This window comes from Tachysurus fulvidraco, chromosome 21 (assembly GCF_022655615.1).
Source record: "Tachysurus fulvidraco isolate hzauxx_2018 chromosome 21, HZAU_PFXX_2.0, whole genome shotgun sequence".
NCBI lineage: Eukaryota > Metazoa > Chordata > Actinopteri > Siluriformes > Bagridae > Tachysurus > Tachysurus fulvidraco.
The window spans coordinates 5,198,463-5,224,009 of NC_062538.1; the positions used below are offsets into that span (position 1 = coordinate 5,198,463).

General features: G+C 38.1%; 3 protein-coding genes across 5 annotated transcripts; 1 reads left to right on the forward strand and 2 right to left on the reverse strand.

Annotated features, from left to right (window-relative positions):
• Window positions 1–415: 415 nt before the first annotated feature.
• hif1al2 (hypoxia inducible factor 1 subunit alpha, like 2) lies at window positions 416–8,216 on the reverse strand. Of its 2 annotated transcripts, none has more exons than XM_027176765.2 (14): window positions 8,073–8,216; window positions 6,048–6,283; window positions 5,828–5,955; window positions 4,392–4,476; window positions 4,202–4,278; window positions 3,914–4,089; window positions 3,699–3,805; window positions 3,118–3,265; window positions 2,628–2,791; window positions 2,478–2,539; window positions 1,626–1,819; window positions 1,433–1,514; window positions 1,288–1,345; window positions 416–1,172 (listed from the first exon to the last, which is right to left on the reverse strand). In XM_027176765.2, the coding sequence occupies exons 2-14, from the start codon at window positions 6,280–6,282 to the stop codon at window positions 937–939; spliced, it is 1,752 nt and encodes a 583-aa protein (XP_027032566.2). In that variant the 5' UTR covers window position 6,283; window positions 8,073–8,216; the 3' UTR covers window positions 416–936. The 2 variants fall into 2 exon arrangements, with proteins under 2 accessions (XP_027032566.2, XP_027032565.2); XM_027176764.2 differs by having other exon boundaries at window positions 6,042–6,283.
• A 547-nt stretch (window positions 8,217–8,763) lies between these two features.
• dpp3 (dipeptidyl-peptidase 3) lies at window positions 8,764–17,965 on the forward strand. Its single transcript, XM_027176777.2, has 18 exons — window positions 8,764–8,904; window positions 10,254–10,568; window positions 10,650–10,739; window positions 11,435–11,572; window positions 11,828–11,902; window positions 12,044–12,134; window positions 12,265–12,395; window positions 12,501–12,631; window positions 13,126–13,184; window positions 13,268–13,462; window positions 13,546–13,658; window positions 13,858–13,950; window positions 14,046–14,108; window positions 15,189–15,313; window positions 15,402–15,522; window positions 15,980–16,159; window positions 16,612–16,774; window positions 17,165–17,965. The coding sequence occupies exons 2-18, from the start codon at window positions 10,299–10,301 to the stop codon at window positions 17,305–17,307; spliced, it is 2,181 nt and encodes a 726-aa protein (XP_027032578.2). The 5' UTR covers window positions 8,764–8,904; window positions 10,254–10,298; the 3' UTR covers window positions 17,308–17,965.
• A 168-nt stretch (window positions 17,966–18,133) lies between these two features.
• rin1a (Ras and Rab interactor 1a) lies at window positions 18,134–25,544 on the reverse strand. Of its 2 annotated transcripts, XM_027176776.2 has the most exons (12): window positions 25,213–25,544; window positions 24,622–24,711; window positions 22,514–22,702; window positions 22,008–22,122; window positions 21,810–21,882; window positions 21,628–21,719; window positions 20,840–21,405; window positions 20,153–20,657; window positions 19,735–20,043; window positions 19,456–19,587; window positions 19,197–19,357; window positions 18,134–19,125 (listed from the first exon to the last, which is right to left on the reverse strand). In XM_027176776.2, exons 3-12 carry the CDS (start codon window positions 22,700–22,702, stop codon window positions 18,811–18,813), a joined length of 2,457 nt encoding a protein of 818 aa, XP_027032577.1. In that variant the 5' UTR covers window positions 24,622–24,711; window positions 25,213–25,544; the 3' UTR covers window positions 18,134–18,810. The 2 variants fall into 2 exon arrangements, with proteins under 2 accessions (XP_027032577.1, XP_027032576.1); XM_027176775.2 differs by lacking the exon at window positions 24,622–24,711 and having other exon boundaries at window positions 25,213–25,542.
• Between the last annotated feature and the right edge of the window lie 3 nt (window positions 25,545–25,547).

Sequence of the window (25,547 nt, forward strand, 5' to 3'; positions counted from 1 at the left end):
ATGCTATAATTAGTTTGTCATTACTTAGAATGATTACTTAAGAGATACAACATTATAGCTAGCAGCACTAATGAATTTGTGAGTGTATTCTGAGCGATTTGGATGGAATATTTTTTGAACAGTTGATGGGTAAAAACAACAAACAAGTCAGTTCTGAGAAACACACTAATATACGACATTAAAAACCAACCTAAAGCTAATATATGGCAGACATTTCACAAGACTGGCTAAGCAAAATAGAACAAATTTGAATTTCACAAAATACAGCATGTGTGGGTTGATTCCGCAAATTCAGTGCAAAGTTCAGCCCTTGAAACCCCCCTCCCCCCTTAAGAATTAGAACTAGCATAGAATTAGCTAATATACAAAATGGGGTTAATTAGCATAAGAACAGCAGGGACATTCTGATGATTTGTTCTTCAGTGATTTAACTTCAATATGAAGGTTTTACTTTTAAAAAATCTTGTCAATGTCGCAATTACCGAAAAAGAACGAAACGACTGTATTCTTCTTCCCATGATCTTCAGGAAATTCCCACTTCCTGTTGACATGGGGAATATTCCAGCTATTTCACAGGGATAAATGTGCTCATGTAATGGAGTCGTACTGTATGTGCTTCCTATCTTATAATGTAAGCACTATATCCTATAACTCATAAAGGATAAGCAGAAATCACACTAATTTCTAGGTAAAATGTAATTATAATGGGCTGGGACAGGCAGGGAAAAAAAAGCGTTCTAGATACGGGTATTAGTAATGTTGTAAGTTGTATGTCTGAATTCTGTTTTAAATTTAAATCCGGATTTAGTAATGGAATATTAAGCAAGACACTAATTGAACCTCAATTGTGGAATTACCCTTAATGTAACTGTAATGTTGAAATGTAACACCTCTGGCTCTAAACACATCAATTTTAAACATTTCGTAAGGCCTTCTTTAGTACCAGGACACTCCTGAAGCAACCTGATCCAGAACATTGGTGAGTTCAGTCCCTTGAAGTAAATGTGAAGTAGGACCAAGAGGCGCGTTCACTTCACATTCCCACCTGCTCAGTACAGGCAAGTTAACTAACACAGAGGGCTTTTTTCCCTCTGTGTTGTGGTTGCTATGTTGTGGTGAAGATCCCGGACGACACCATGACAACCTGGCGTGACAAGTCCAGGCTGTTCCGTCTGTTGGCATAAAGGAAAGATGTTTATATTTTATAAATTAAAGACAACAAAGACATTAAAGTCAAATTAAAGACAATTTGTAGTCTCTGTACTGTAGGTTGAATATTTGTCTTACCAAAGTTTTCTGAGAAAGTTTTAGTTAGATGTTGAGAGGCATCTATCCGGTGATTGGTCTTTTTTTCAGGAATGAAGTCGGAAAATGATTCAGTTATTCAATAAGATTTATTCAGATTACATTCCAAATCATGATATATTATTACCTGTTGTTTTGTGTTCGTTATGTGTGTGCTGTCATGCCACTGGCTTGGTGAAATAAGCGTAGAGTTCTTGTTCGTGTTCAGCCTGCATGGAAAGAAAATCGGAACTCGGTGATGGAAAAGAAGAGGATAAATCCTACACATTTCAAGCAGATTTAAACTAACCCAAAAACAAACAAACAAAAAAAAAACATACCTGTGGAAACAGACTGCTTCTGAATCTGTAGGCAGTTTTTGTTCCAGAGTTAACCATGTCTCCCTGAGAGAGGGCGGGTTTCTCTTTAATACCGAATCATTTCCTACTCCATCTAAAATAGGAGTTAAATGGAAGTCCTCCTCATGTGTGGGGATGTATGGGGCTAGACTATCCAAATCCAGCTCACACATTTCCTACAAAAATGCGAGTGCATTATTTCCACTCAATGTAAACACAACTGTATACGATAGTCTATTAAAGCTGAAACAACTCTTCTGTTAGAACAATAGCACATTATGAAGGAATGAAAATTAAGCCACTACCAAATTTTACCATTGTGAGAGGTTTGTGTGCTGCTAGGTCTTTGCTATGAAGGTGAAAGGGCTCTAGAGCTAATAAACAAAATGTTATAGCCAAAGACTCTTATGTTTTGTCTAGACGTATTTGGATAAATGAAACTCTCAGCTACTTTACTATTCATAAAAATAAGCTTGTGTATCAAATAAGGTTGTGTAAATGACAAATTTACAGAAAACTGCATCTTCTTGCGTCTCATAATTAGCAAAAATATTTTCAAAAATATTTTAAATTTCTGCTCAAAAATCAAGTATCTATGAATATTCAAGGTTCGAGTATTTAAAGAAGTGTTCACAAACTAACTGACTAATTCGGTTCTCACATTCATTCAAATTCAATTAAAAGAGGCTAAAGATGCTGCAATGTCAGTTCGTTAAAGACATGATTAAAAATATATTATTGTTTAAAATGTAAAAGATTCCATGTAGCCGTCACATTCTCTTTGTACTGTATGACGTTTAAAGCCCATAATGTTATTGTTGTACATATACTCACGTTGGAATGTGACCCATACAAAGCAGTCCTGCACAAAATCTCAGTACTGTTGGTTGGTTCGCCTGGAAAAAGAAACGGATCGAAAGTGAATCTTTTTTTAAAAAAACCCTGAAGCTGATGGATGAAATCTGATCATGTTTGATGGTTTACCTCTCTCAGAAGGAAAGTCCACAAAGCTGGAGTCCTTGTCGGTGGTTGTAGATGTTGCCTGATCGGTCTCATTACGTCTCATTGTAGTGTATGGTACATGGAAGGCATTCAGCAGGGACTTTTTCTGCTCCAATGAAAACACCACATTTGGGTGCTCCACTCCACTGAAGATAAAGACAAACCGAGGGAGATTACTTGATTTAATAGCCTATACAATGGCTAATTAGTAATCCATTGTAGATGCAATATATGTGGTGGTTTGGGAAAACCCAATAGATGTAGCTATGGCTGAAATTGTAATAATGTCAAATATTCTCCCTTTTTACTTTTGGGATGTAACCAGAATTGTGATTAAGAAATGTGAAAAAAGAAAAGCATATTTCACTCATCTAGTTTTCAGAACATAGTCAAAAATACGCCAATTCACGATAGTGAACGATTTTCCCAGGCCGTCACACATATAGCTACAAGTTCGTATTGTAAGTCAGACCTTATAATATAGTTGATGCATACAATTTTCTCTGGCTTCCCCGTGTGAACGTTGTACACAACCGCAGCGTCCGTCTCTACCCAAACGTAGCCACCGTGCTTCTGTAGGAGCCGATATTTCCCAGTGTACACCTGGCCTTTTGAGAACACTGTCCAATACAGTTAAACACCTTCAATTTAAACTGTCCACCACTTACAAAACCACCACTTTTTAAGCACAGACAAATCACGTATCAAAACACTTAAAATGCTGGAAAAACTGAATAAAGGATAACATCAGACACAATTAAAAAAAAAAAAAAAACATATTAGCAAATGATGACAAATTCTGAATAATATCCAGAAATCTAATGTTTCATAATGGGATTATTATAAAAATCTAAGAATATGAAACCAAATTTCTAGACTTTTTTAATTCCTAATTAAGACCTAATTCTTATTCTGTTGGCAGGCAAATGTGGCACATTTCATGTAGAAAGGAGTGAACATTCCTGCAAATACAACTTTCAACTTAAGGTTAATGTATCAAAGCTAAAAACCTTCCGATATTTCTGTTTGCTGTGTATATTCATCAATACTCACAGCAGAGGTGTGCATTGAAGACATGCTGACAATCAGATGGATGATAGTACTGGTACACAGACTGACCATACAGCTCAACGTCACTAAAGCCAGTCAACTCCAAGACCCTATACGTGAAACACCAAAGAAGCACCGTGAAAGAGAAGCAACTCGATTAAGTAATTGTAAAGATGAACGAACTTTTGGTTTATTAGTTCTTATACAGTAAGTTCTACCCAGAGTGACAGTATGTGAACTTCATGTCAGGCTCATGGATGCTCAGGAATGTTTTGAAATTTAGATGAGCCTCCATCTCAATGACTTCTTGCACAGGTAATGATCTGCACAGGAGAAGCAGATAGCTGGATCCTGGAATAGAAGATGATGTTTTGTTTCCAGTGCAGTAAATCACCTGTGGACAAAAAGACAGGTCAGATAATAACAAGCAAGTAGTGAAGAAAGCAATTTCAGGAAAATTAGCAGTATTTACCTTTTGAATCTAATAGGCAGGGAAAGAGGGTTACCTGCCAGGGAGTCAGCATGTTTTTGACTGCACCTTTGATTCGGACGAAAACCTCACACTTCTGCTGGCCTTCACTCCCTCAAATTACAGAACGATTATAGTTGCATTACTAACATGAAGTGCAACTTAATTTGTGGATTTTTTTTATTTTATATCAGATGGGAAAGAGAAAGACTTAATAGCATGCTTACCTATTATCCTTGTAAGAATCTCTTTCATCTCCTTGTGATCGGAGGGATGAATGAAATCGAACAAACTCCGGCCAATCAAATCCATCTGAAATGAAGAAATAAACCATCTCTAAAATAATGTGATAAAAACAAGCCACAATATTAGATCAGTTGATCTAAAACTTAACATCAGAAACATCGAGTACACCTACCATGTAAACTCTCTTCATAACCGTTTCTATCTCTAGCCCATGTTTTGCAGCACATAAAATTCTACCCTATTATTCGGTGTAAAGGAACCACGACAAAGAAGCACAGCTGATCAGATATGGTTGGGTGGTAGACCAACCTTAGCACAGCTGTGACACTGACATGGTATTGGGTGTGATGTTAGTAGAAGTTTATCAGGTGCTACAGCATTGCTGTTTCTTTCTGTTGGAAAATCCAACTCGGTCTCACCAACTAGCAGCTGTCAAAACACACGGCTAATCTGGACAAATCGGTAGCCAATTTATGCATATTACTTAAATAGTAAATATTTGTAGATGTTAATGGTACTGCTATTTTTTTAATGACTTGTCTAAAATGTAAGTAATATAAGTAATTCTGCCAGCAACTGTTCCTTCCTACAAGCAAACAAAGATGGTCTATGAGTTGAGTTGATATGGCCTGTTTTTTTGGTGGCCTTATTTATTTATTTATTTATTTATTTATTTATTTATTTTCTAGCAAGACAGAACTTTTTTTTTGGAAGAAAGAGATTTTAAAGAACTCATTGTCACAGGTTTTTTCCTAACAAAAAATATTTAGCCAGCAGCAGTCTCAAACACCAACCCCTAAAGAAGAGCTGGATGATGATGAGAAAAAGATGAGCTATACTCTCTAAGGGTAGAGACTGGCAGAGTTGTGAATTGCAGTTGTACATAGTGTTTACAACCCCCAGCATTTCTAGGATATCAGAAAAGGTCAGGAATATTCTGTAGTATGTCGATCTGAAAATGTTGAGCAAACTCCACATCATACCATAGCTGAGAAAATATATAAGGCTCAACATGTAGGGCATATCTTGTAAATAGGTAATAGAAAATGAAGTCTATGTAGTAATGGTTAAACAATGAGTATTTATATGACTAGGTAAAGTTTTATTAAATTTTCAGCTGTGCATTTGGGTGAGCCTGTGTATTAAAAACCCACTGTAGCCTTAGATTCTTATTAAAGTTGTTCAAAGTCACTTTTCTATCTCATATTTGAGGTGAACATGATGCTGAATCTTTTGACCTGTATCTATATGGGCTTTATGCATTGCTCCACTGACACAGCGGATGAATGTTCATGAAAACGTGTTTCAAAGTTTCAGTTGTGTGAATGGTTAAAAAATAAATCAATAAATCAATAAATCAATCAGAGATCTTCATTTATAATGACATTGTAATATAATGCTTTTAAGCTTATTTTACCTGTTTGATTCCTATATGAGAGACAACATCCTTTGTGATGAAGATGATCTTGCCACATAATGACATTAAGAGCAGGAATCCTTCAAGTGTATCTAGAAACCACTTCTCAATTTCTTCGGGCAGGTCCACTGCAAAACATTTGGAATTGTGAAGTTCTGACTTCTTCAAGTGGTTATGTTGATAAAAAACAACAACACACATTCTCTACACTTACCCTTACTTTCTGAAACAGGATGCATCATAGCTTCTACTGCAGTGGAGTCAGAAATCCCCAGCAAAGCTCTGAGGTGCAGGTAGGAGATAGTGATTCTAATGACAGAGGCTTTATCCAACTGATCTGCCTCATATGGGGAAAGAGGTAGCAGGGTTGCTAACTCTCTGAACAGTTGGCTTTCTTTCTCCCGTCTGCTTTGAGCCGCCGCACGGGAACGGGCCTTCCTACACTCTAAACACATTCTGAAAAGAGAAAATCTCTTTTCAGAAAAAGCTCAAGACAGCTGTGACAAAACCATGAACACTTTTATAAAAATGTAAATATTTTTCCAATTTTCTCCCCAATGTGGTCACTTGTCAGAGCTTTTTAGACATTATTTATCAACATTGAAACATGAAGGCTACGTCTTCCACATATATGAACTCACAGAAGCATGTGATTGGCTACTTTTCCTATGATCTACAGGGGCTAGTAATGCCATTTTTATTCCATGGCTCCTGGCTTTAGCACTGCATCAGGATTCAGACATTTTCTTATTTCTAAACTGTCTGTCTTCACAACATATTAGGCTAAAATTGACGTTATGTATCTTTGAGTTATTGGCATTATCATTGAATCTGTTCAGTTCCAGTGACCAGTCAATTCATCAGTAACTAAAAATATTATGGATTATGATTTCCAACACTGTAACAAAGTAAAAACAAAATCTCCTGGTTATTCTTCCTGCAGTCCTTTGGACATCATTCTGAGAGTCACTGCTCTATTACATTAACAAATATAATAAAGTCATCATACAGTCACAGAGAATACACATGCTAGTGAAGGTCTAACGTATGCAAGTATGTTTTTCTGAACCACTGGAGAATTTTAAGTTGAGAATCAAGGCTATAAGGTTCATTTTGCGTGCGAGTGCTTGCTTTGGGACGTCAGAGTTGGGCCACTTTATCTTATCACTTCCTACATTGGGGACCTGTATGCCTTGATAACAGCATAAAGCCTCATAGAAAGTGTAGCTTTATGAAGGGGGGGGGTCTACACTCTAATAAGTAAATAATATCATTTTTCAATATTTATTAAGTATTCCAATAGTGTACGCTCCTTACATTCAGATAACCAGAAGCAATCCATGTTTGAATGTATTAATTTGCATATACAAAAACTGAACTTGTATTGTGAATTTATTGGGGAAAAAAATGAACAACCAACTTAGGGGTGATAAGGAACACCACCAAACAAATAATATCTGATTTTATACAATTTAATCAGTGCTAGAAAGTGCTTCATTAATTATATTTTGTCTAATTTTAGGAGATTTTAGATTTATACCTGAGAATGATTTTAAAAAAAATATTTGTATTCTAGTGTTTCCATGAAAACATCCATTTATTAAAAAGGTTGCCTTACATTCTATTTATTTATTTATTTATTTATTTATTTATTTATTTATTTATTTATCTGTTTGTTTGTTTGTGTATTTGTTCATTTATTATATAATTATATAATTTTTATTTAGCTTTTTATATCACACTTAATATTACACACTTACTAGTACTTATTACAAATTAATTAACTGTATTCTTAAATAAGTGTGTTACTTTACTGATTAAATATATTTAAAATAAGTCAAGGTCCTTTAGTATGGCTACCATAACTAATGATCTTTTTCTAATAAAGCTTTATTAATCTTAATAAGAACTTCTGAAATGAAACAAAAAGAGAATTTGAACTGGTTGAAACAATTCGAATGAATATTGTATTTCTTAAAACTTGAAATACACTTGATTTGGTGTCACTTTTTTCACTTTCATTTGATTTCATGTACTACTTTTATTCGTAACTCAAATGTTGTCAAAATCTTCACTTACTTTCACTTAAGTAGATTTTGTTTGATATGGTTTACTGTCTTCATTATTATGCACTGTTATTGTACAAATTCTTTCAACATTTTAATGGCCCACAGTTCTGAAAGTTTAACCGCAAAAACTTTATGAACAAGTTAGTTATCTTTGTAAACAAGTCAGAAATATTTACCTCAGCCTCTTCTGTTTATTGACTTTCTGTGCCTGTATTTCCTTGCAATTAGTCAGAAAAATCCCTCAGAACTGCTTCATGATGCGTCGTTACATTATAACTTCCTGAAGTGTAAGAACATAAATGACTTCAGCTGGAAGTCCAGTGATATGGTTAACCAATAAATTTGTGTTCACACCCATTTCTGTCAGGGTCTTAGAGCTCCTCCCTTATGAGACAATTGTAGGGGGGAAAAACAAACAAACAAACAAACAAATAAACATTTGTTTGTTTGTGTTGTAAATAAACACACTGTTAATAACTGCTTAAAATTAAGACAGCAATTTAAGCCAAATTGCCATTGTTTTCTTTAACATGTGGCACATTTGTATAAGATTGCACAGCACACTAGAAGCTAAAAGCTACTGAAAGGAGATCAGGTTAACTAACAATAACTAGCTATGGGGAAACTGTGGCCCAAATGTGGGTAGTTTCTTAAAATTTGTGTATATATATATATATATATATATAAAATGAGTGAGTGAGTGAGTGAGTGAGTGAGTGAGTGAGTGAGAGTATGTATATATATATATATATATATATATAAATATATATACACACACATACAAGTTATATACTGTATATATACTGTACATATACTGTATACTGTATATGTAAGTGTCCAGGTTCAGGTTTACGCTGTAGTGTAAGTCTCTGTTGATTGGTCGAAATCCCAATCAATCTTCAGTTGTCACATGTAATTGGCTCTGAGGCGGGACATTTATTGAATGAACAGCGGAAGTCAGGGTAGACAGTGAGGCTGCAATTTGACAGGTTTGAGCGCAGAGTTAAGGTACAAAGTACATTCACATGGCGGCCTTCTGTAACATGATAATAATCTTTAGTTTAATTGTAAAAATGCATTTAGGTAGTAGCTGCTTTAAACGTATGAATGTGGAGCCAATTTTGTTCAGAATCCAAACAATGCTTCTGCTAAGTTAGCGACCTGAGCTAGCTGTGTTAGCTTTGCTAGCTGTGATATCTGTATTAGCTTGTTAGCTGTGTTAGCTTGTTAGCTGTGTTAGCTTGTTAGCTGTGTTAGCTGTGTTAGCTGTGTTAGCTGTTAGCCTTGTTAACCTTGTTAGCTGTGTTAGCTTTGTTTGCTGTGTTAGCTTTGATTGCTGTGTTAGTTTTATCTGCTGTGTTTGTTTTATCTGCTGTGTTTGCTTTGTTTGCTGTGTTTGCTGTGTTTGCTGTGTTTGCTTTGTTTGCTGTGTTTGCTGTGTTTGCTGTGTTTGCTTTGTTTGCTGTGTTAGCTGTGTTTGCTGTGTTTGCTTTGTTTGCTGTGTTAGCTGTGTTAGCTAAGACTAGTCAGCCTTCAGAAAATTGAAAGTAAAAGTCCATATCTGTTACTAAAGGAGTATTAAGTTTTATTAATGCTTGCAAGACATTGGTTACAAAAGGATAGATTTTATATCCGTTTATATATGTGTGTGGTAATTTAATCCACTTAAAACCTTATTATAAACCTTATTTTCAAGAGTTAAACAAGAGCAAACAAGTGTTTAAAGGTAAACATCTATATGAAATGAACAAACAAGCAACGAGATTAATTTATTGTTAATGTGAAGAAACTGTGCAGATAGATTTTAGTAGAAAAGACTGAGGACTTTTCAGTCATTAGTTCTGCAAGTTTTTTTCAAGGTTATAGGATGTAAAACTATTTAATGTTGTGTTCTTTGCACAACTATTGACATATCTTTAATAATTACATAGGTACATGCATTTACTGCCTGGAGTCTTCATCCATCCATCCATCTATCCATCCGTCTATCTGTCTAAATATTTTTGCTCTGTTTGTTCATTTCATTTAAATATATGGTGACGGGAACCGTTTCTTTTAACTCTCTTACATTCTTAGTCGAAATACTTTTAACTTTAAAATTCCCTGTCACTTCAGCTGCACACTCAGTTGGATATTTTTTGTACCTTATGTTCTGCTACCTGGAAAAATGTCTTTATACATATTACGTAAACAAAAAATAAGGATGCCATCCCTAAAAAATAACCTAGTGAACCAGTTAATGTATCCAATGATAGCATTTTTTTACATTGCTCTGGATAAAGGCGTCTGCCAAATGCTGTAAATGTAAACGCAAAAAAGGCAGTTATCTTGATATATCACACACTTTTCTCCTACAGGACTTTGTGAATTCAATAAAAAGAGCACACTGCTTGTGAACCAGCATGGTTGATTCTCAGTACTACCTCCCCAACGACATTGGGATCTCGGTTCTGGACTGTGCGGAGGCTTTCCGGCTGCTGTCAACTAAAGAGAAGCTCTATGCACATTATATCTCACGGGCAGCTTGGTATGGTGGTCTGGTGGTTTTGCTACAGACCTCACCAGAATCTCCACCTATCTACGTGCTCCTGCAGAAAATCTTCAGGAAACAGACTCCCACACAGCTGGATGCAGTGGCGGCTTCAGTGGGCCTGAGCTCGGATGAATACCAGGTGAGGAACGGATTTCTGCGGTCTCAGTAATTACTAGTAGTGTGTGAGCACAAATGTCAATTTTTTTCTCTTTTGCATCAGGCATTTCTTGTCTATGCTGCTGGGCTTTATGCAAACATGGGAAACTACAAATCATTCGGTGACACGAAGTTCATCCCCAATTTGCCTAAGGTAAACGGTTTATTATGGAGTGTTATGAAAATAAAACAGTGCCTTTAGCTGTACACACTATTGAGCTTACCCCAATTCACACACAGTCACACCTTAGGAAATGTAGAGTAGCCACATGGGGGCAAGTCGTGGCCTAATGGCTAAGAGAGTCTGACTCATAATCCTAAGGTTGTGGGTTCGAGTCTCGGGCCGGCCACAACTGAGGTGCCCTTGAGCAAGGCACCGAACCCCCAACTGCTCCCCGGGCACCGCAGCATTAATGGCTGCCCACTGTTCCGGGTATGTGTTCATGGTGTGTGTGTGTGTGTGTGTGTTCACTGCTGTGTGTGTGTGCACTTTTGATGGGTCAAATGCAGAGAACAAATTCTGAGTATGGTTCACCATACTTAGCCGTATGGCACGTCACTTTTCACATAACCTATTGGCATGCTTTTTGGAGGTGGGATTAAATAGGAAGGAAACCTTAATATGACAGAGAATTCCACACACACATTACCCAAAGGATTGACCGATTCCACCCACATGCCTATTCATTGACTACTTTAATTTTTAATTATATAACATTTAATATCTGATACCGACACACTACATGTCTGCTATTAACTAAGTTTAAAAATATCATTTTAGCAAATGCAATCTGTTATAGGCTATTTTTATTTACAATTAAATATTTTTATGTCTTTGTTCATGTGCAGGAGAAGTTTAAGGCACTAGTGTGGGAAAGCCAGGCGTATAACGAGAACCCTGCTGAGATGGAGGCTCTGTGGAACAGCTGCTCTCATCTCCTCTACTCCCTGGAAGACAAGCAGAAACAGCTTGGACTTGGGGATGAAGTAAGTGTGCTCTATGTGGGATGTATTAAGGTGTTGGTTTACTGTTTAGAAGTTTGTGAGTTTGATTCCCATGTCTATCTGCAATCGCTGGGCCCCTGAGCAAGACCCTTATCCCTCAATTGCTCAGTTGTGTAACATGAGATGAAATGTAGGTTTGTCTGGATACTGGATATGAACTTTAGCCTCCTGGCTTGTTCATAAGTCTGTCTATAATTAGCAGAAAAAAAAGGTTTTGTCTTCCTTTGTCTTTCAAAGGGGATCTCCACATACTTCTCAGGAAACTGCTGTTTAGAAGATGCAGAGTTGGCACAGAAATTCCTGGACTCCAAGGTGCAGTATTTTGTGTTACATGATATTCTATGTATATAGTAATAGTATATTTTTTGCACCTTATTGAAACCAATATTAGAGACCTGAAGATTCATAGAGAGAACTTTCCCCCCTCAAGTTCATAATGTTCTACCTCCTCAGAACCTGAGTGCCTACAACACACGTTTGTTTAAGAAGGAGTCAGAAGGGAAACGCTGCTACGAGGTGCGTCTTGCTTCTGCAGTGAAGAAAGGTGAGGAAATAAATAAAAAAAGACAGAATTCCAAATTTCTTTAACTTGTAAAAAAAAAAGTGCTTATTTCATGTATCATATTGCTTTACTTTGAGTTTCTCTCTCATGTCTACCTTATTATTCTTTACAGATTGTGCAGTTGAGGGAGAGGGTGAGACTTCCTGTGGCACCTATGATTTTGAAGATGCTGTATTTTCTGTTCAGAGAGGAGACTATGCATATCTTATGGAGAAAGTCAGCCAAAACCTGGAAAAAGCTAAGGTGGATTACGTAAACCATATCATTTCAACACAGTAACCTAGAACTTTAAATAAATGCATCTGCCTGATTCTAAATGTTGCTCTTGACCTTTTCCTTGTTCCCTAGGCTTATGCTGCTAATCAGAATCAGAGTCAAATGATGGAGGAGTATATAAGAAGTTTCACCTATGGGTCTGTGGACGCTCATAAAGAAGGCTCTCGTTTCTGGATAAAAGACAAGGGTCCGATTGTAGAGAGGTGAATATGAAGCGTAAAGGCTGGTCTATGTAACTGAAACTCGTCTGCGGTGTAGGTTTCGATTGCTTCGGGTTTGAGACATTTCATATCCGATTCCATACCGGATCACACCGGTGTTACACTACAGTTTAGAAAACTTGTATTTCATTTATTCCTTTTGGGGAAACGTACTTGCTGATCTTCCTAACTGAACATGTCGCAGGTAAATGTTATTGCATCATAAAATATAAAAGCCAACCATGTTTCAATATGCAGACGCGTAACCTGGTTATTACACCAGGTTGTAGAGATTTCCATACAATTCGGATTCTTTTTTCATGAGGGCAAAAGCATTACCCCCTTTTTACCTTCGTCTTTAGCCTAATCTTGATTTCATGTCGGATTTTTTTTATTTTTTTTTGCCATGTCAAAGTCATCATTATTCAATTTAAAGTGTGTTACGTTATCTTTTACATTCAAAACTTTTACTCCACTCATATTTGTCTTCCCTATAGTTACATCGGCTTCATCGAGAGCTACAGAGATCCATTTGGTTCAAGAGGCGAGTTTGAAGGTAAGTTTAAGTTCTCATTTAATCGCATACACGATTAGCACCGCAGATTGTTACATCTTTTTGTTTCTGCCCTCTCACCACAGGTTTCGTCGCTGTGGTGAATAAGGCGATGAGTGCTCGATTTGCACAGCTGGTGAGCTCAGCAGAAGTGTTGCTGCCCGAGTTGCCGTGGCCTGCCGCATTCGAGAAGGATCGATTCCTCAAACCCGATTTCACCTCGTTGGATGTGCTCACCTTCGCTGGCAGTGGCATCCCAGCAGGAATCAACATTCCAAACTGTGAGTTTGTCCATTCTGTGTAGTTTTCAGTGAATGTTGCAGATACAGTACGTTGCTACAGTAAACACAATCTCACTTTTCAGATGATGATATTAGACAAACGGAAGGCTTTAAGAACGTGTCCCTTGGAAATGTGCTGGCTGTGGCCTATGCAACACAAAAGGAAAAACTCACTTTTTTGGAGGAAAAAGACAAAGTGAGTCACAATGCTTTCTTACATTTATAGCAAACAATCCTTCTATACTAATTTAAATCTCATATGTCCTTAGATTTAAAGGTACCTCAAACTAGTAAATCGTACACTATGATGCAATTGTTATTTATAGAGTAGTGTACTGTACAAAATGGGTTTTAATAATGATTTTATTTGTTCTCTTGTTGTTTTATGCTTGCAGGATCTCTACATCAAGTGGAAAGGCCCTTCTTTTGAGGTGCAGGTTGGACTGCATGAGCTTCTGGGGCATGGCAGTGGCAAACTCTTTAAACAGGTGAGTGAGCTGTGTCTTACAGTATGACCTAGTGTTTTAAATACTTCTGGAATATAATGATTGGCTCATGGCCTCAACTCATTTTCTGTGTGTAGGACGATAAGGGAAAATTCAACTTTGATCAGACCGAGGTCCGTAATCCAGAGACTGGGGAATTGGTGAGTCTCTTACACTATGCTCAGAAATATGTTTATAATCAGCCTAATGGTCTCTAAATGCTCTGAATGACAGCAGCATAAGAATAAAAAAAATGTAAAAACCTAAAACAAATGAAATCGATTGAGGCCCATGTTTCAAGATTAGAATCACGTTCAGTGCACGTGTGAGACGACAAATACAAAACAGATTCAGAATTAGTCTTGTGAGTTCAGTTTATGTTGCTCATCTTAAAAGATGTTAAAATGTTTATAATGAGTACGGACTGACCGAAGACCGCCGGGTTGGTCTGATGAACAGCACTCACTCATTTTCTACCGCTTATCCAAACTTCTCGGGTCACGGGAGCCATCTCGGGCGTCATCGGGCATCAAGGCAGGATACACCCTGGACGGAGTGCCAACCCATCGCAGGGCACACACACACTCCCATTCACTCACACACTACGGACAATTTTCCAGAGATGCCAATCAACCTACCATGCATGTCTTTGGACCGGGGGAGGAAACCGGAGTACACGCAGGAAACCCCCGAGGCACGGGGAGAACATGCAAACTCCACACGCACAACACACAAGGCGGAGGCGGGAAACGAACCCTGACCCTGGCGGTGTGAGGCGAACGTGCTAACCACTAAGCCCCCGTGCAAAATGTCTCAAAACTATACACACATTAGGATAATTCATGTGTTGGTCCTGGTCCAACCTGATTCGGTTGATCCCTTTTGTCCATGTTATGTCCTTAATCTAGATATTGTGCTACTGTATGGCAAAGATGTTTTCACTCTTTAAACTCTCTTCCCTCTGACATGGACATAATCTGGAATTTGTTCTGGAATCCTTTAAAAATTCAAGGCAGGGTGTTTGAACACTACAGTAACATTCTGAACTAATAGTCTTACACTTGCATTAATAAAGGTTGACTTTAAATGTCATAAACATATATATAATTAGGATTTAGTATAATTAGCATTATATACATAATTAGGTTTGTTATACGTATATGCCAAAAATGTGCTTTTGGAATAACTTCATTGTAACCAGTGAAAATCTTGACCTTCAAAACCAACTCATTTGTTTTTAGATTTCCAGCTGGTACAAAGGAAGTGAGACATGGGACAGCAAGTTCTCCACCATCGCTTCGTCATATGAAGAATGTAGGGCAGAGTGTGTGGGGCTCTACCTCTGTCTGAACAAACAGGTGCTGAGGTAAAACAAATAGTGACCCATATAAAAATTCAAGTATTTCATCTTGTGCTTTGGAATGTGGATGAGATGTTGCTGTGCTTGAATGCAGCATCTTTGGCCATGAAGGCGAAGCAGCAGAGGAGGTCGTGTATGTCAACTGGTTGACCATGGTCCGTGCTGGTCTGCTAGGCCTGGAGTTTTACACACCAGAGAGCAAGAGCTGGAGACAGGTTTGCAAGAGTTTTGGTTTCATTGTATTGCACTTTATCAGCATGCCTGCTTTACAATTACATAACACCAAGAATTATAAGAATATCCCAGTACAGTACACTCCATTTCTAGTTAATTATCTGCAACAACTTTGCACTGAAATTTTTTTCAAAAGGTACACTGCTGTTGGCTCGGTGTTACACAATATAAAATGCTGCATTGTTCTAGCTGAACGCTAAAGCATCACCCCAGGAAATAAGCTGTATTTTTGTCTGTGTCAACAACTAATGGGAAAAAAATCCACCAGCCATTAGTGTATGTATAGATGTTTATTTTCCTTAACAGACAGAGTTTAGTTGTGTGTGTATTTACTCTGGACTGGAAATAAAAAAAAAACGTGTGTTTTATCATTATTGACAGCCTTTGAGATTTGTTACTCACTATATGTGCAAACCTTTGTGCTTTTGTGTGTCGTAGGCTCATATGCAGGCTCGTTTTGTTATCCTGCGTGTGCTGCTGGAAGCAGGAGAGGGTTTAGTGACCTTGAGTGAGACCACAGGGGCAGACGGCCAACCCGACGCCCTCATCACTCTGGACCGCAGTAAGATTTACACAGTGGGAAAGACTGCCATCCAGAAGTTCCTCTGTAGTCTACAGGTCTGTTAATACCAACCTTATTTGTGGAGTTTGTAACACCAGATGCAATATGAACGTCATATGTATAGAGGTATTGTAGAATAAATACAGCACGCAATGTAGGATGCAGTCACCCATTCTAGAGATTATGTAACAAGGTAGTTACAGTAGCTCAGTCATTTACTTTTTAACTCCTGAATATAATGAAAGTTTTATTTATTTTTCTCCCTCTTCCCCAAATTGACATTTTTTCCTTGAAGGATACTTTTTGTTTTCCTTATTTGGCTAAATGATGACTAAATTAGGCTCAGTATTTTAAACAATTATTATATTGAATCTAACAGTTATCCAGCTGAGTGATTGTTCTTTTCTGATGAAATCCAAAAAAATGACAGACAGGGGCTTAAATACTTTGAAACAAAGAACCTAGAATAATCAGGTTGTGATATTGAATGAAACCAATTTTCCCCCAGGTGCACAAGTCCACGGCTGATGTGGAGGGAGGCCGAGCTTTGTACGACCGCTACTCTGCAGTGACCGCCGATGGTGTTCACAATTTCCTGCGACTCCGCACGACGGTGCTGCTTCGCAAGGAAGCTCGCAAGATGTTTGTCCAGGCTAATAGTCGAGTCAAAGGTCAGCTCTCACTTGTTATACTTTGGTGGAATATTTGACTTCAAAATGACCATTTAGAACAGCTTTCTAGTCAGTCTGTGCTCACTATTTAGGGAACATGATGGTGTCCTATATCCTTTGTAGGGAGCTGTAAAATAAAATCCATTATAAATACCATTTTAAAATTTAACCAATGGATGTAAATATAAAGAATCTAAAAGATGAAACGTATGCAATAATTTAGACTTGTTTTTATCATCGAGTTTTCAATGTAAATTTGGTCAGTAAGTGTTTGACAGCTAGAAGGATAACATGGAGCCTTCTAGCAGGGACTGTGTCACTGTTCATTAATCAATTAAATGCACAAACCACTGTCATATACCCCGATTTGGTCTATTCGTTATGTTTCAGGTGAAACTGTAGAACTGGAAGAGTACGAGGCGAGTGCTGCAGGACTGATCCAGTCTTTTACCCAGCGCTTCACTGAGGATGCTGAGGAACTGGAGGCTCAGTTGCTGGAAATGGCCTCCAGAGATGCAACCTACTGGTGCTGAGGAGAGCATTTCAACCTGAGAGCCTTTCTGCCCTAAACCTGCAGATACAAACTGCTTTAGAGAAAGAAATGATCAAATAAGATAGAAAGAGGGCTCCCTGGAAGTGATTGTAGGAAATGGCCAAAAAAAAAACAAACAAAAAAAAAATGTACCAGATAAATCATAAATTTTGCTGCATACACATGCACAGTCTTTAAAGCTTTGCTTGTTCTTCTGCACACAATGTAACAGTTAACTTACTTTTGCTCTCAGCTCTGTGTTCACCAATGTCAGTAAGTCAGGTTTTTTATTTAGAATATGCAATCACTCCTCTGTATTTGAGATGGGACCACAGCCTCCGCTTCCCACACAGATGGATATGTGTTAAAGCATCGGTGAGAGAAAATGTGCTGTGTGAGGGCGGAGTGGGAGAAGCACTTATGTAATCTAAACCTGTTGCACTTCTGTGAACGTTTTAACAAATACACTCTGCGTAATCATCTTTATGTTCTGATCAGCAATACATCGCATAATCAACCGACTGGTTCAATTGTAAGTTTACTGGGACGCTGTCTCAGAAATCAGTGATTTTCTTGAAATCATTTAGTATAAAAGACGACCAAGTGTTTGCTGATGACGGAAGTGTTCCCTACCAAATAAATGACAGTCATTTTTCAGACTCTTCTTTGTCCTTTCTCTTAAGAGTTCCAAAAAGCTTATTAATCATTATTAGCTTTGCAATGTCTTCAACAAGCATTTCATTGTCTTGTTTGATGCATTCATCATATTTCATTCAACACTGTAATGGAAACCAATAAAAAAATTAAACACTAGGAAAAAGGGAAACTACATTTTGTTTTAGTTTATTATCTTAGACATCAATTTGCACAATATCACAATTTAAGTTATTTAAGTAAACTGCAAACCTTAGCAAATATTTAAGTCTGTAATCATTCATCTAAACACCAGTGTTTGTTAAACAGGCTTGAGATTTTCCCTGGTCCTGTACATATGTACTGCGTATTTTATATTAATACACGTCTGACACACAAGTTTTTTTTATGATGCATGGAGCAGGTGTGTTGTGGGTAGTTTAAACACTAAGGCAAGAACAACAAGGCAAAGCATGGGAACTGTTATGAGCTATACCATGCAGAGAGTATGTAGAACCATCACTGTAATCATACATCTGTCTTATTATTATTATTATTACAGAAACATTGAATAATTTCTCGTTTCTACAGAATCTACACAAATTTCTCTCAGATCTAAGTGAATAAACCACAAAACCGTTTGGCACAAACTATAAATAAAATACAACCATGTAAACAAGATTTCCACTTACTGTATTTACTTATCTAAATATAAATTAATAAAACTTTTTAAGAAAATTAAGCAGCTATACTCCAATTATTATTGTTATATATATTACTCCGATAATAACCAATTATTTAAAATCTTAATGCATTTCCATTAATGGTTTGTCAGCTGTTCTCTCCATTCTTGAAGGTATTAATAGAGACATTATGAGGCTTCCCCAGAAAGGTCCAAAGCTCCCTCTCTGATTAACCTGCTGGATTTCATGTCCTGATTAGAGTGCTGGTAAATAAGTGGAGCATTGCTGGTACCAACATTTTGAAGGTCCTGAATATGATCATCCAGAGCAACCGGTATTAATTTTCCACTATTTCTCCAGTACAGGCTGTATTCGTCTGGTTGGTCCACTCCAAATTTGACCGCACATAGTCGTGCCAAAGCTTCTACACTGCATCCTGCCTTCCATTGCAATGTCTTCACCAAACTGCACTCTCCATCTTGGAACAGCACCTTTACAAACCTCTGTAGGAGTAAATCGTATTAGTGCTTGTATCATATCATATCATTCTACAAAAGAAAACCCAGCTACTTACCTGTTTTATGTCTTTCTGGCTTTTGGACTCTGTTCTCCGACGGTGGTTCCACTCCTTAAGTGATTCCTTGACTTGGGGAGTAAGTCCACTGGAAGGCACAGCTTCTGGCTCGCTCTGTATATAGTTAAGGCTGGCGTAAACGCTCGTCAGATAGTATCCAGCTGACAGAAAATTATGACGATGATGAGTTAGTAAAAGTACAACATAAAAGCATGCTGTATTTAGGTGTTTTTTCTTAAATAACACGTAATATCTCTACCCTCTCCTGTGAGCCAAGAGGTATCAAGCAGCTCCATCATGTACTCCACTTCTAGAAAAAGCTCCGGTACATTGCACTGCACTATCACATAGGAAAGAGCTGGAAGGAAGTCATCAGCTCCAAATTCCTGCCCTGCATTTTGGCGATTTTTTATGATAAATAAAAGTAAAAGTATGATGAATAAATATCTCTCATGACATACATATATCTATTCTGTGCAAGTGAACAAATTCACAAGGTGAATTTCATGCATATTCAAGTACTTTAAACAATCCTCACCGGTATTGGTCTTCATGGCTTTATAGATGAGCTTACAGATCTGAAGGAGCAAAACTACTTTGTCAATGGGTGAATAAGCACGTCTCATGAGAGACATCTTTTGCTTTATCTTCTCAATGCCATGAGCATCAGGCACGGTGACCTGTACTCCAAAAAGGTCTCGTGGTGAAGCATCTCTGGCTCTCTTCATACTTTCTTCCAGCCTCTTAAAAGAGCCATCTTGCTCATGCATATTGTAGAGTGCTGTATCGATCTGGGCTTTAAGAGGTTTTAGTACACAGCGGAGCAAAGCTTTTTCCAGAGTCTGATCTGCAAAAACACATTTATAGACACATTGCTTGTTACAAATAAAAAAAAAGTAATGTGTTAGAAGTAATAAAAAGCACTTTGAAAATTGTTTGGAGTCTGTGCTGTGTACCTTTCTCATCCTCCGGCACTAGGGTCTCAATGGGGGGCTCAAGCTCTCCACACTCCAAGAGGAACACCTTAGCCTGGTTGATAAAGAGACGCAAACCCTGCAACAGCTCCACAGTGGTTGTCAAGGACTGTGGCTTCAGCGCTTCCCTTTGCTCCCTCAAGAAGTCCTGTACCGAAGCCCCAAATGATATACGCGTGTCTTGAGAAAGGTCTTCCACCAGACGTATGACTCTCTTTCCTGGCACAAAGAAGGACACAAAGGCTGCACTCATCTTTCGCAGAGCTGAAACAGACTGGTGGGTTGAATGAGGAGAGGGGATGACGGGGTTACTACTGCCTCGTGTGATGGAAGGCCTCTGAGGAGTCTCCTCATTCTCATCAAGGCTGCTAATGGAGCTGCTGCTGTCCAGTTCAGTCAGGGATGGTGCCTTTTTTTTCTCAAGTATTAGTCCAATGTCTTCATCCTCATTGTCCTCTTCACTCTCTGCTGTGATTTTTCTTTGTGCCTGTGCATACACATGAACAATCTTTTAAGCAGTTGACTAAACTATTATACAAAGGAAACGCTGCTGTTCGTTGCATTTGATTATGGAATATCAGATTCAGCTCATCAAAGTACAGTAGGTTACATACTGATCACAGTTACGGGTTTATGCCAAAGTGAGATTGTGGAAACAGTGTGTAATACCTGCAGAAGAGCTTTGGGCAACTGGTAGTCCTCCTCCTCCTCTGTAGGAGAGAGGGTCGGGATGATTACTGCAGTATTGTTCTTTGGGAGAGCAAGACAAGGCTGGAGATAATCCGAATCTCCATCAGGAAATTTGTTCTTTTCCACAATGTTGGGCTGAACCATTTCGGTTTGCTGTATCTTCTTTCCTTTTCCCTTGGCTTTTGCAAGTAGTGGTGGAGGTGGTGGTGGGGTGACAGGGGGTGAGAGTGGACTAGAGTTTTCAGTGGAGACACGAACCTTAATGCTGCGTTTAAAGTGATGGCGCTTGTGCATGGCACCACGGAGTGGATGCTCATGTAGGAATAGTGGGTTGATGAAGCATAAAGCTCCCTGACCTGCTCCCAAATCAAGTTCAGAAGGACTTCGGGTGTGAATTGGGCAGAACTCCTGAAACAGCGTTGTACTGGAAGTTTCACTGGTAGTAGATGTAGTAGAGGGATTAGGATTTGGGACCACAGGCGCATCAAGTACCGGTGGAGGACCATTTCGAGGCCCACGAAAGTTTAACTGGGAACTCCAGAACTCTGTATGTAAAGTGGCAAAGGATCATTATAATGTTCATTTGTAATGCTGTACAAATTACTTAAAGAATTCTGAAAATGAAGGATGACAAGCTAATGATAGCTTTCTTCGTACCATGACCTACACTGTAAATGGTAGTGACACGCTGTATTTACTGTGTTTCCAAAGTCTTTAAATGACATGGATGACCACAGTCTACAGTAAAAAAAAAACCATGAACTTACCCACACCCATATGAGAGATGGATTCCAACTGTTTGTGGGATGACGCTTTGGCTATGGCCTCGGGCAACTCCAGAGTGAAGGGAAGCACATCCCTAATGCACAGTATTTTAAATACATGATTGATTTGAACACAAACATTAAACAATTAGAGTACGAACTGTCAGAAATAAACTGATTAATACCGGCTGACGCAGTAGAAGGCAATGAGTCTACAAAGATCCGGGAAACTGATAGCGGAGGTCTCTAAAGAGAAAGCTGGGGAATAGAGGAGAACTATTAGTGAATATACGTATTCAACAAATGTAATTGTTCAACACCAAATTCTGTCCGATTGAGTTTAAAATCCGGAAATATATTTGATTGCTTATTATATTACTTACTGGAGTCCTTCTCCCGGATGACAAACTGTTTGACAAAAGATGGCACACTGTCATCCGCTAGCCTGAGACACAGCACCTTCCTCTGGGATGTACTAGACTTTCGCACCAGGAAAGTCTACAAAATGTGGAGTAAACATTACATTTGATATTTTTGTCTAGCATTTTGTCCACAATTTATAACGTTTTATTATTTGAAACTGAAGCCATTTCCCAGGAACCACATGAAGACTGAGTGTCTTATTGATGCCAGAACTATGGGAATACAGAGCACCTTAACTGTTTTTGGAGGTTGTGACAAATTATAATAAATTTTGACTAAAGAATTTGGCAGTGGGGGTCACGGTGGCACGTTTGCCTCACACCTCCCGGGTTGGGGGTTCAATTCGCCTGAGATAGGCACAGGCCCCCCGTGACCCGAAAAGTTCGGATAAGTAGTAGATGATGAATAAATGAATGAATGAATTTGGCAGTGTCGGTTTGTGAATGAGTGAGTGAGTGTTCCTCACCCCTGGGGGTTCACGCTGTAAGATGTGAAGTGCTGTGGCTGAGTTGATAGACAACTGCAACCATACTGGGTACGTTAGCAGCAGGCGATCCAGCACACTGATGCTCTTCAAGGAGCCTCGCTGAGGACATATCCTCTTCTCTCCTACTGGATTTACATCTGGATAGTCATACACATGGTCCTCCTGCATCTACAGTAAGTGATTCACATGAGCACACTTTTGTTTCAATAGTGTTATTAATACAACCAGTTGGACACGGTATAAACAGTGAAGCATTTCAAAAGTGATCAATTTTATTTTGAAGCCGTTTGAGCTATCTTTACACACGTTTCTCATTTCGCACTATTTCTGCAACCGAGCTGTTGCAGAGAGCTTATTTTTTTAGTAGGAATGATGCATGTTTACTGTCGTAGAAGATCTGAACCGGAATGTTCTATAAATGTATATAACACTCTTCTTTTCTCTGAGCCATTAAGGCCCTGAGAGAACAGTTTAATCGATCTGGTAATTCACTAACGCAGTACCTGTGGTGCTTACAATGAACAAACGAACCATTCGGATCCTCTGAACTTCCCTTTCAGTAAACACACTACCCTTCTTTTAATTTTAATTTCCAGTCATCTCATAGGGCTTGTGTAACTTTTTCCATGAATGGTTATTTTCTACACAAACATGTGCCTTATTTCTCCTGCTGACCTGGAGTTCTTACTGGATTTGGAAACTTCCCCTGGGGCTCATTCCTCCTCCTGGTCATGTGAGTGCTATTTGTCATCACCTGACTAATTTCCTAACATTTCTACACTGAGCTGCTCTGACTGAACCTGCCTATTCCCAGTCTTAACATATCCTTAATATTATCATAACAAGATGACAATGCAAAACATTACAGGACTTTGTGACCTTTTTCTGCGGTCAGTGTTATTGACTACACAGTGCTAGAACTACAGCTTGGTTGATTTTATTTAAAGTGTTTGTATCTTTGGGCTTTGTCTAAATCCTTCTTTATAAATAGGTTTCAAACGCAATTAGAAAGTCCACCGTTAAAAGTTTTGTGAGATATGAATCATCTCATGATAGAAAACTACACGACACTTGCATTACACTGCTGATCCAAAGCGAAAGATTTAACATTTTAATTAGGGAAGTGAAATTATTTATATATTTATTAGTCATTTCTTGTATGTATGAATCAGTGAGCTTTAATGATAATTACGGCTGTCCAAAGTTCTAGTCATTTACCAAATCTGCAATTAAAAAAAAAACAAAAACTGTTTATAATCTAAAAATAATACTGAAGTTCTGTGACGCTTCAGATTCAGGATGTTTTCAGATAGTAAATAACACTATCTGAAAACTTTTTTTTAAAAAATAGCCTTTTTGTGAGAATGTATTTGAACAGAGAAAAATTGATCAGTAGGACGTTTTTAGTGTTAAAAAGTTTTGGTACCCCTGGCATAAGCTGCCTCTGAGTGGGCTGGTGAAGAATACTCTTTTTAGCAGCAGATGGCTGCTATAGCAACACTGGCCCACACATCCTACTGGGCATTCCAACCCACTGACACACACTAATGTGGAAAAACAACTTTTACACTCACTTTAAACTAGAATCTAGTATCTCTTATAGCTCGTGGAATTTTACCAAGGATGTTTGAAGGGGTATAGAAGCGAATTAAACGTTAACCGCTTTTTTTCCAACCTGAATTGTTTCTATAATCTTTATACTTATAACTATATTTTTATTTTACTAAACTACACTATAACTACATTTTAGATTACTATTCTACAGTACACCACACTATTTCTATACGTAATTCCATAATTCGGCCTTATCTTATCTTCTAGAGATTTGAAGAATGTTCTTGGAGTCGGATTTTCGACTTAAAAGAAAATCATACGATGTGAAGAGATTACAGAATTCATGTTATGGCAGGAGAGATAGAGGACAGGTCTACTTAAAGGGTGTGTAAATGAGCCTAGCAAGTCCAGGCTTGGTAGGGTGGAAGCCTATAAGTATGTGCTTTGGAAGGGTTTGTGGTAATTTTGCTTAACAACCATGAGCCTGTAAGTGGCATCATGGAACCGTTTAAAATACCACACTGATAACTCACCCAGTGGATTTGGTTTATGTACACTCTCAGGAAATAAAGGTAAAAATTGTAGCTTTCCTTGACGTTGACGTTGTACCCTTAACTCTTGATCTGTGTAAAGATTCAAGGTACATGATTGATTAGACCGGAATTACATTTTAGAGTAATCCTTTAATTGTACGATTGAGGAAACCCAGCAACACGGAAGGATACAGTTTCCTTTAAGTAATTTCTAGAATAAAAACTTGTTCTTTACTCTAGACCATGATACACTAATCTGATATCAAGTCAAAAACATGTCCAGAAAAAGTAAACATTTAAAAATAGCTTCAATATGCAACACAGACCGGTGTTAGAAGGTTAAAATGGTGGTGTCAGATTGAGAGAGTGTGAAATCAAGTCAAGTCAAGTGTAGTGAACACACATCTCATTCTCAGGACAACTTCTCCAAGCACTGAGATGCAGTTAGAGCTGTAGTTTCTTACTGTGTGTATAAAGAAGGAAGTGCTCAGAAAGCTCAAACAGTTCAGCTCTGGCGACCAAATCACACAGATTTACAGCTGTGAAAAGAATCTAGGTTTACATGTGCATTTAAATAAACCAGCCACTTACCTTTTCACCTTGAATTCTCAGTTACAGAAGCTGAAACTCAAAGACTTCATGACACAAAGCTGTCAGATCCATAAAATCTTAAAAACTACTTCTTGCTGTTTTGGCTCATAGACAGGTTACTTCCTTTTCCACGTGTGTGTGTCCAGCCTCTTTCCCCTTAGTGTGTGAATCTGTGACTCAAGCATTATTCACACTCCTTCTTCTTCCTCTGCGTGCTTTCCAATGTGATATTTGTGAATGGGAAAACCAAAAGTTACCTTGCTCCTGCTGTAGCCATTTGCGCATGCGCCTGGATAAACCTGGACGGTAGGCTACACCTCGTGGGCATTATTGTG

Bases quoted from the DNA above. Each gene is read 5' to 3' on its own strand.
- hif1al2 (XM_027176764.2), bottom strand. From the start codon at position 6,282: ATGTGTTTAGAGTGTAGGAAGGCCCGTTCCCGTGCGGCGGCTCAAAGC. The intron at 4,477-5,827 runs GTAAAATAAGCT...TCTTCATTTCAG, and splicing joins CTCATATAGGAATCAAACAG to ATGGATTTGATTGGCCGGAG. The intron at 3,806-3,913 runs GTAGAACTTACT...TTTCACGTATAG, and splicing joins TTCACATACTGTCACTCTGG to GGTCTTGGAGTTGACTGGCT.
- dpp3 (XM_027176777.2), top strand. From the start codon at position 10,299: ATGGTTGATTCTCAGTACTACCTCCCCAACGACATTGGGATCTCGGTT. The intron at 13,659-13,857 runs GTGAGTCACAAT...TTATGCTTGCAG, and splicing joins TTTTGGAGGAAAAAGACAAA to GATCTCTACATCAAGTGGAA. The intron at 15,523-15,979 runs GTTTGCAAGAGT...TGTGTGTCGTAG, and splicing joins AGAGCAAGAGCTGGAGACAG to GCTCATATGCAGGCTCGTTT.
- rin1a (XM_027176776.2), bottom strand. From the start codon at position 22,702: ATGCAGGAGGACCATGTGTATGACTATCCAGATGTAAATCCAGTAGGA. The intron at 21,883-22,007 runs GTAAGTAATATA...TCTATTCCCCAG, and splicing joins CATCCGGGAGAAGGACTCCA to CTTTCTCTTTAGAGACCTCC. The intron at 19,588-19,734 runs GTGAGGATTGTT...GCCAAAATGCAG, and splicing joins AGCCATGAAGACCAATACCG to GGCAGGAATTTGGAGCTGAT.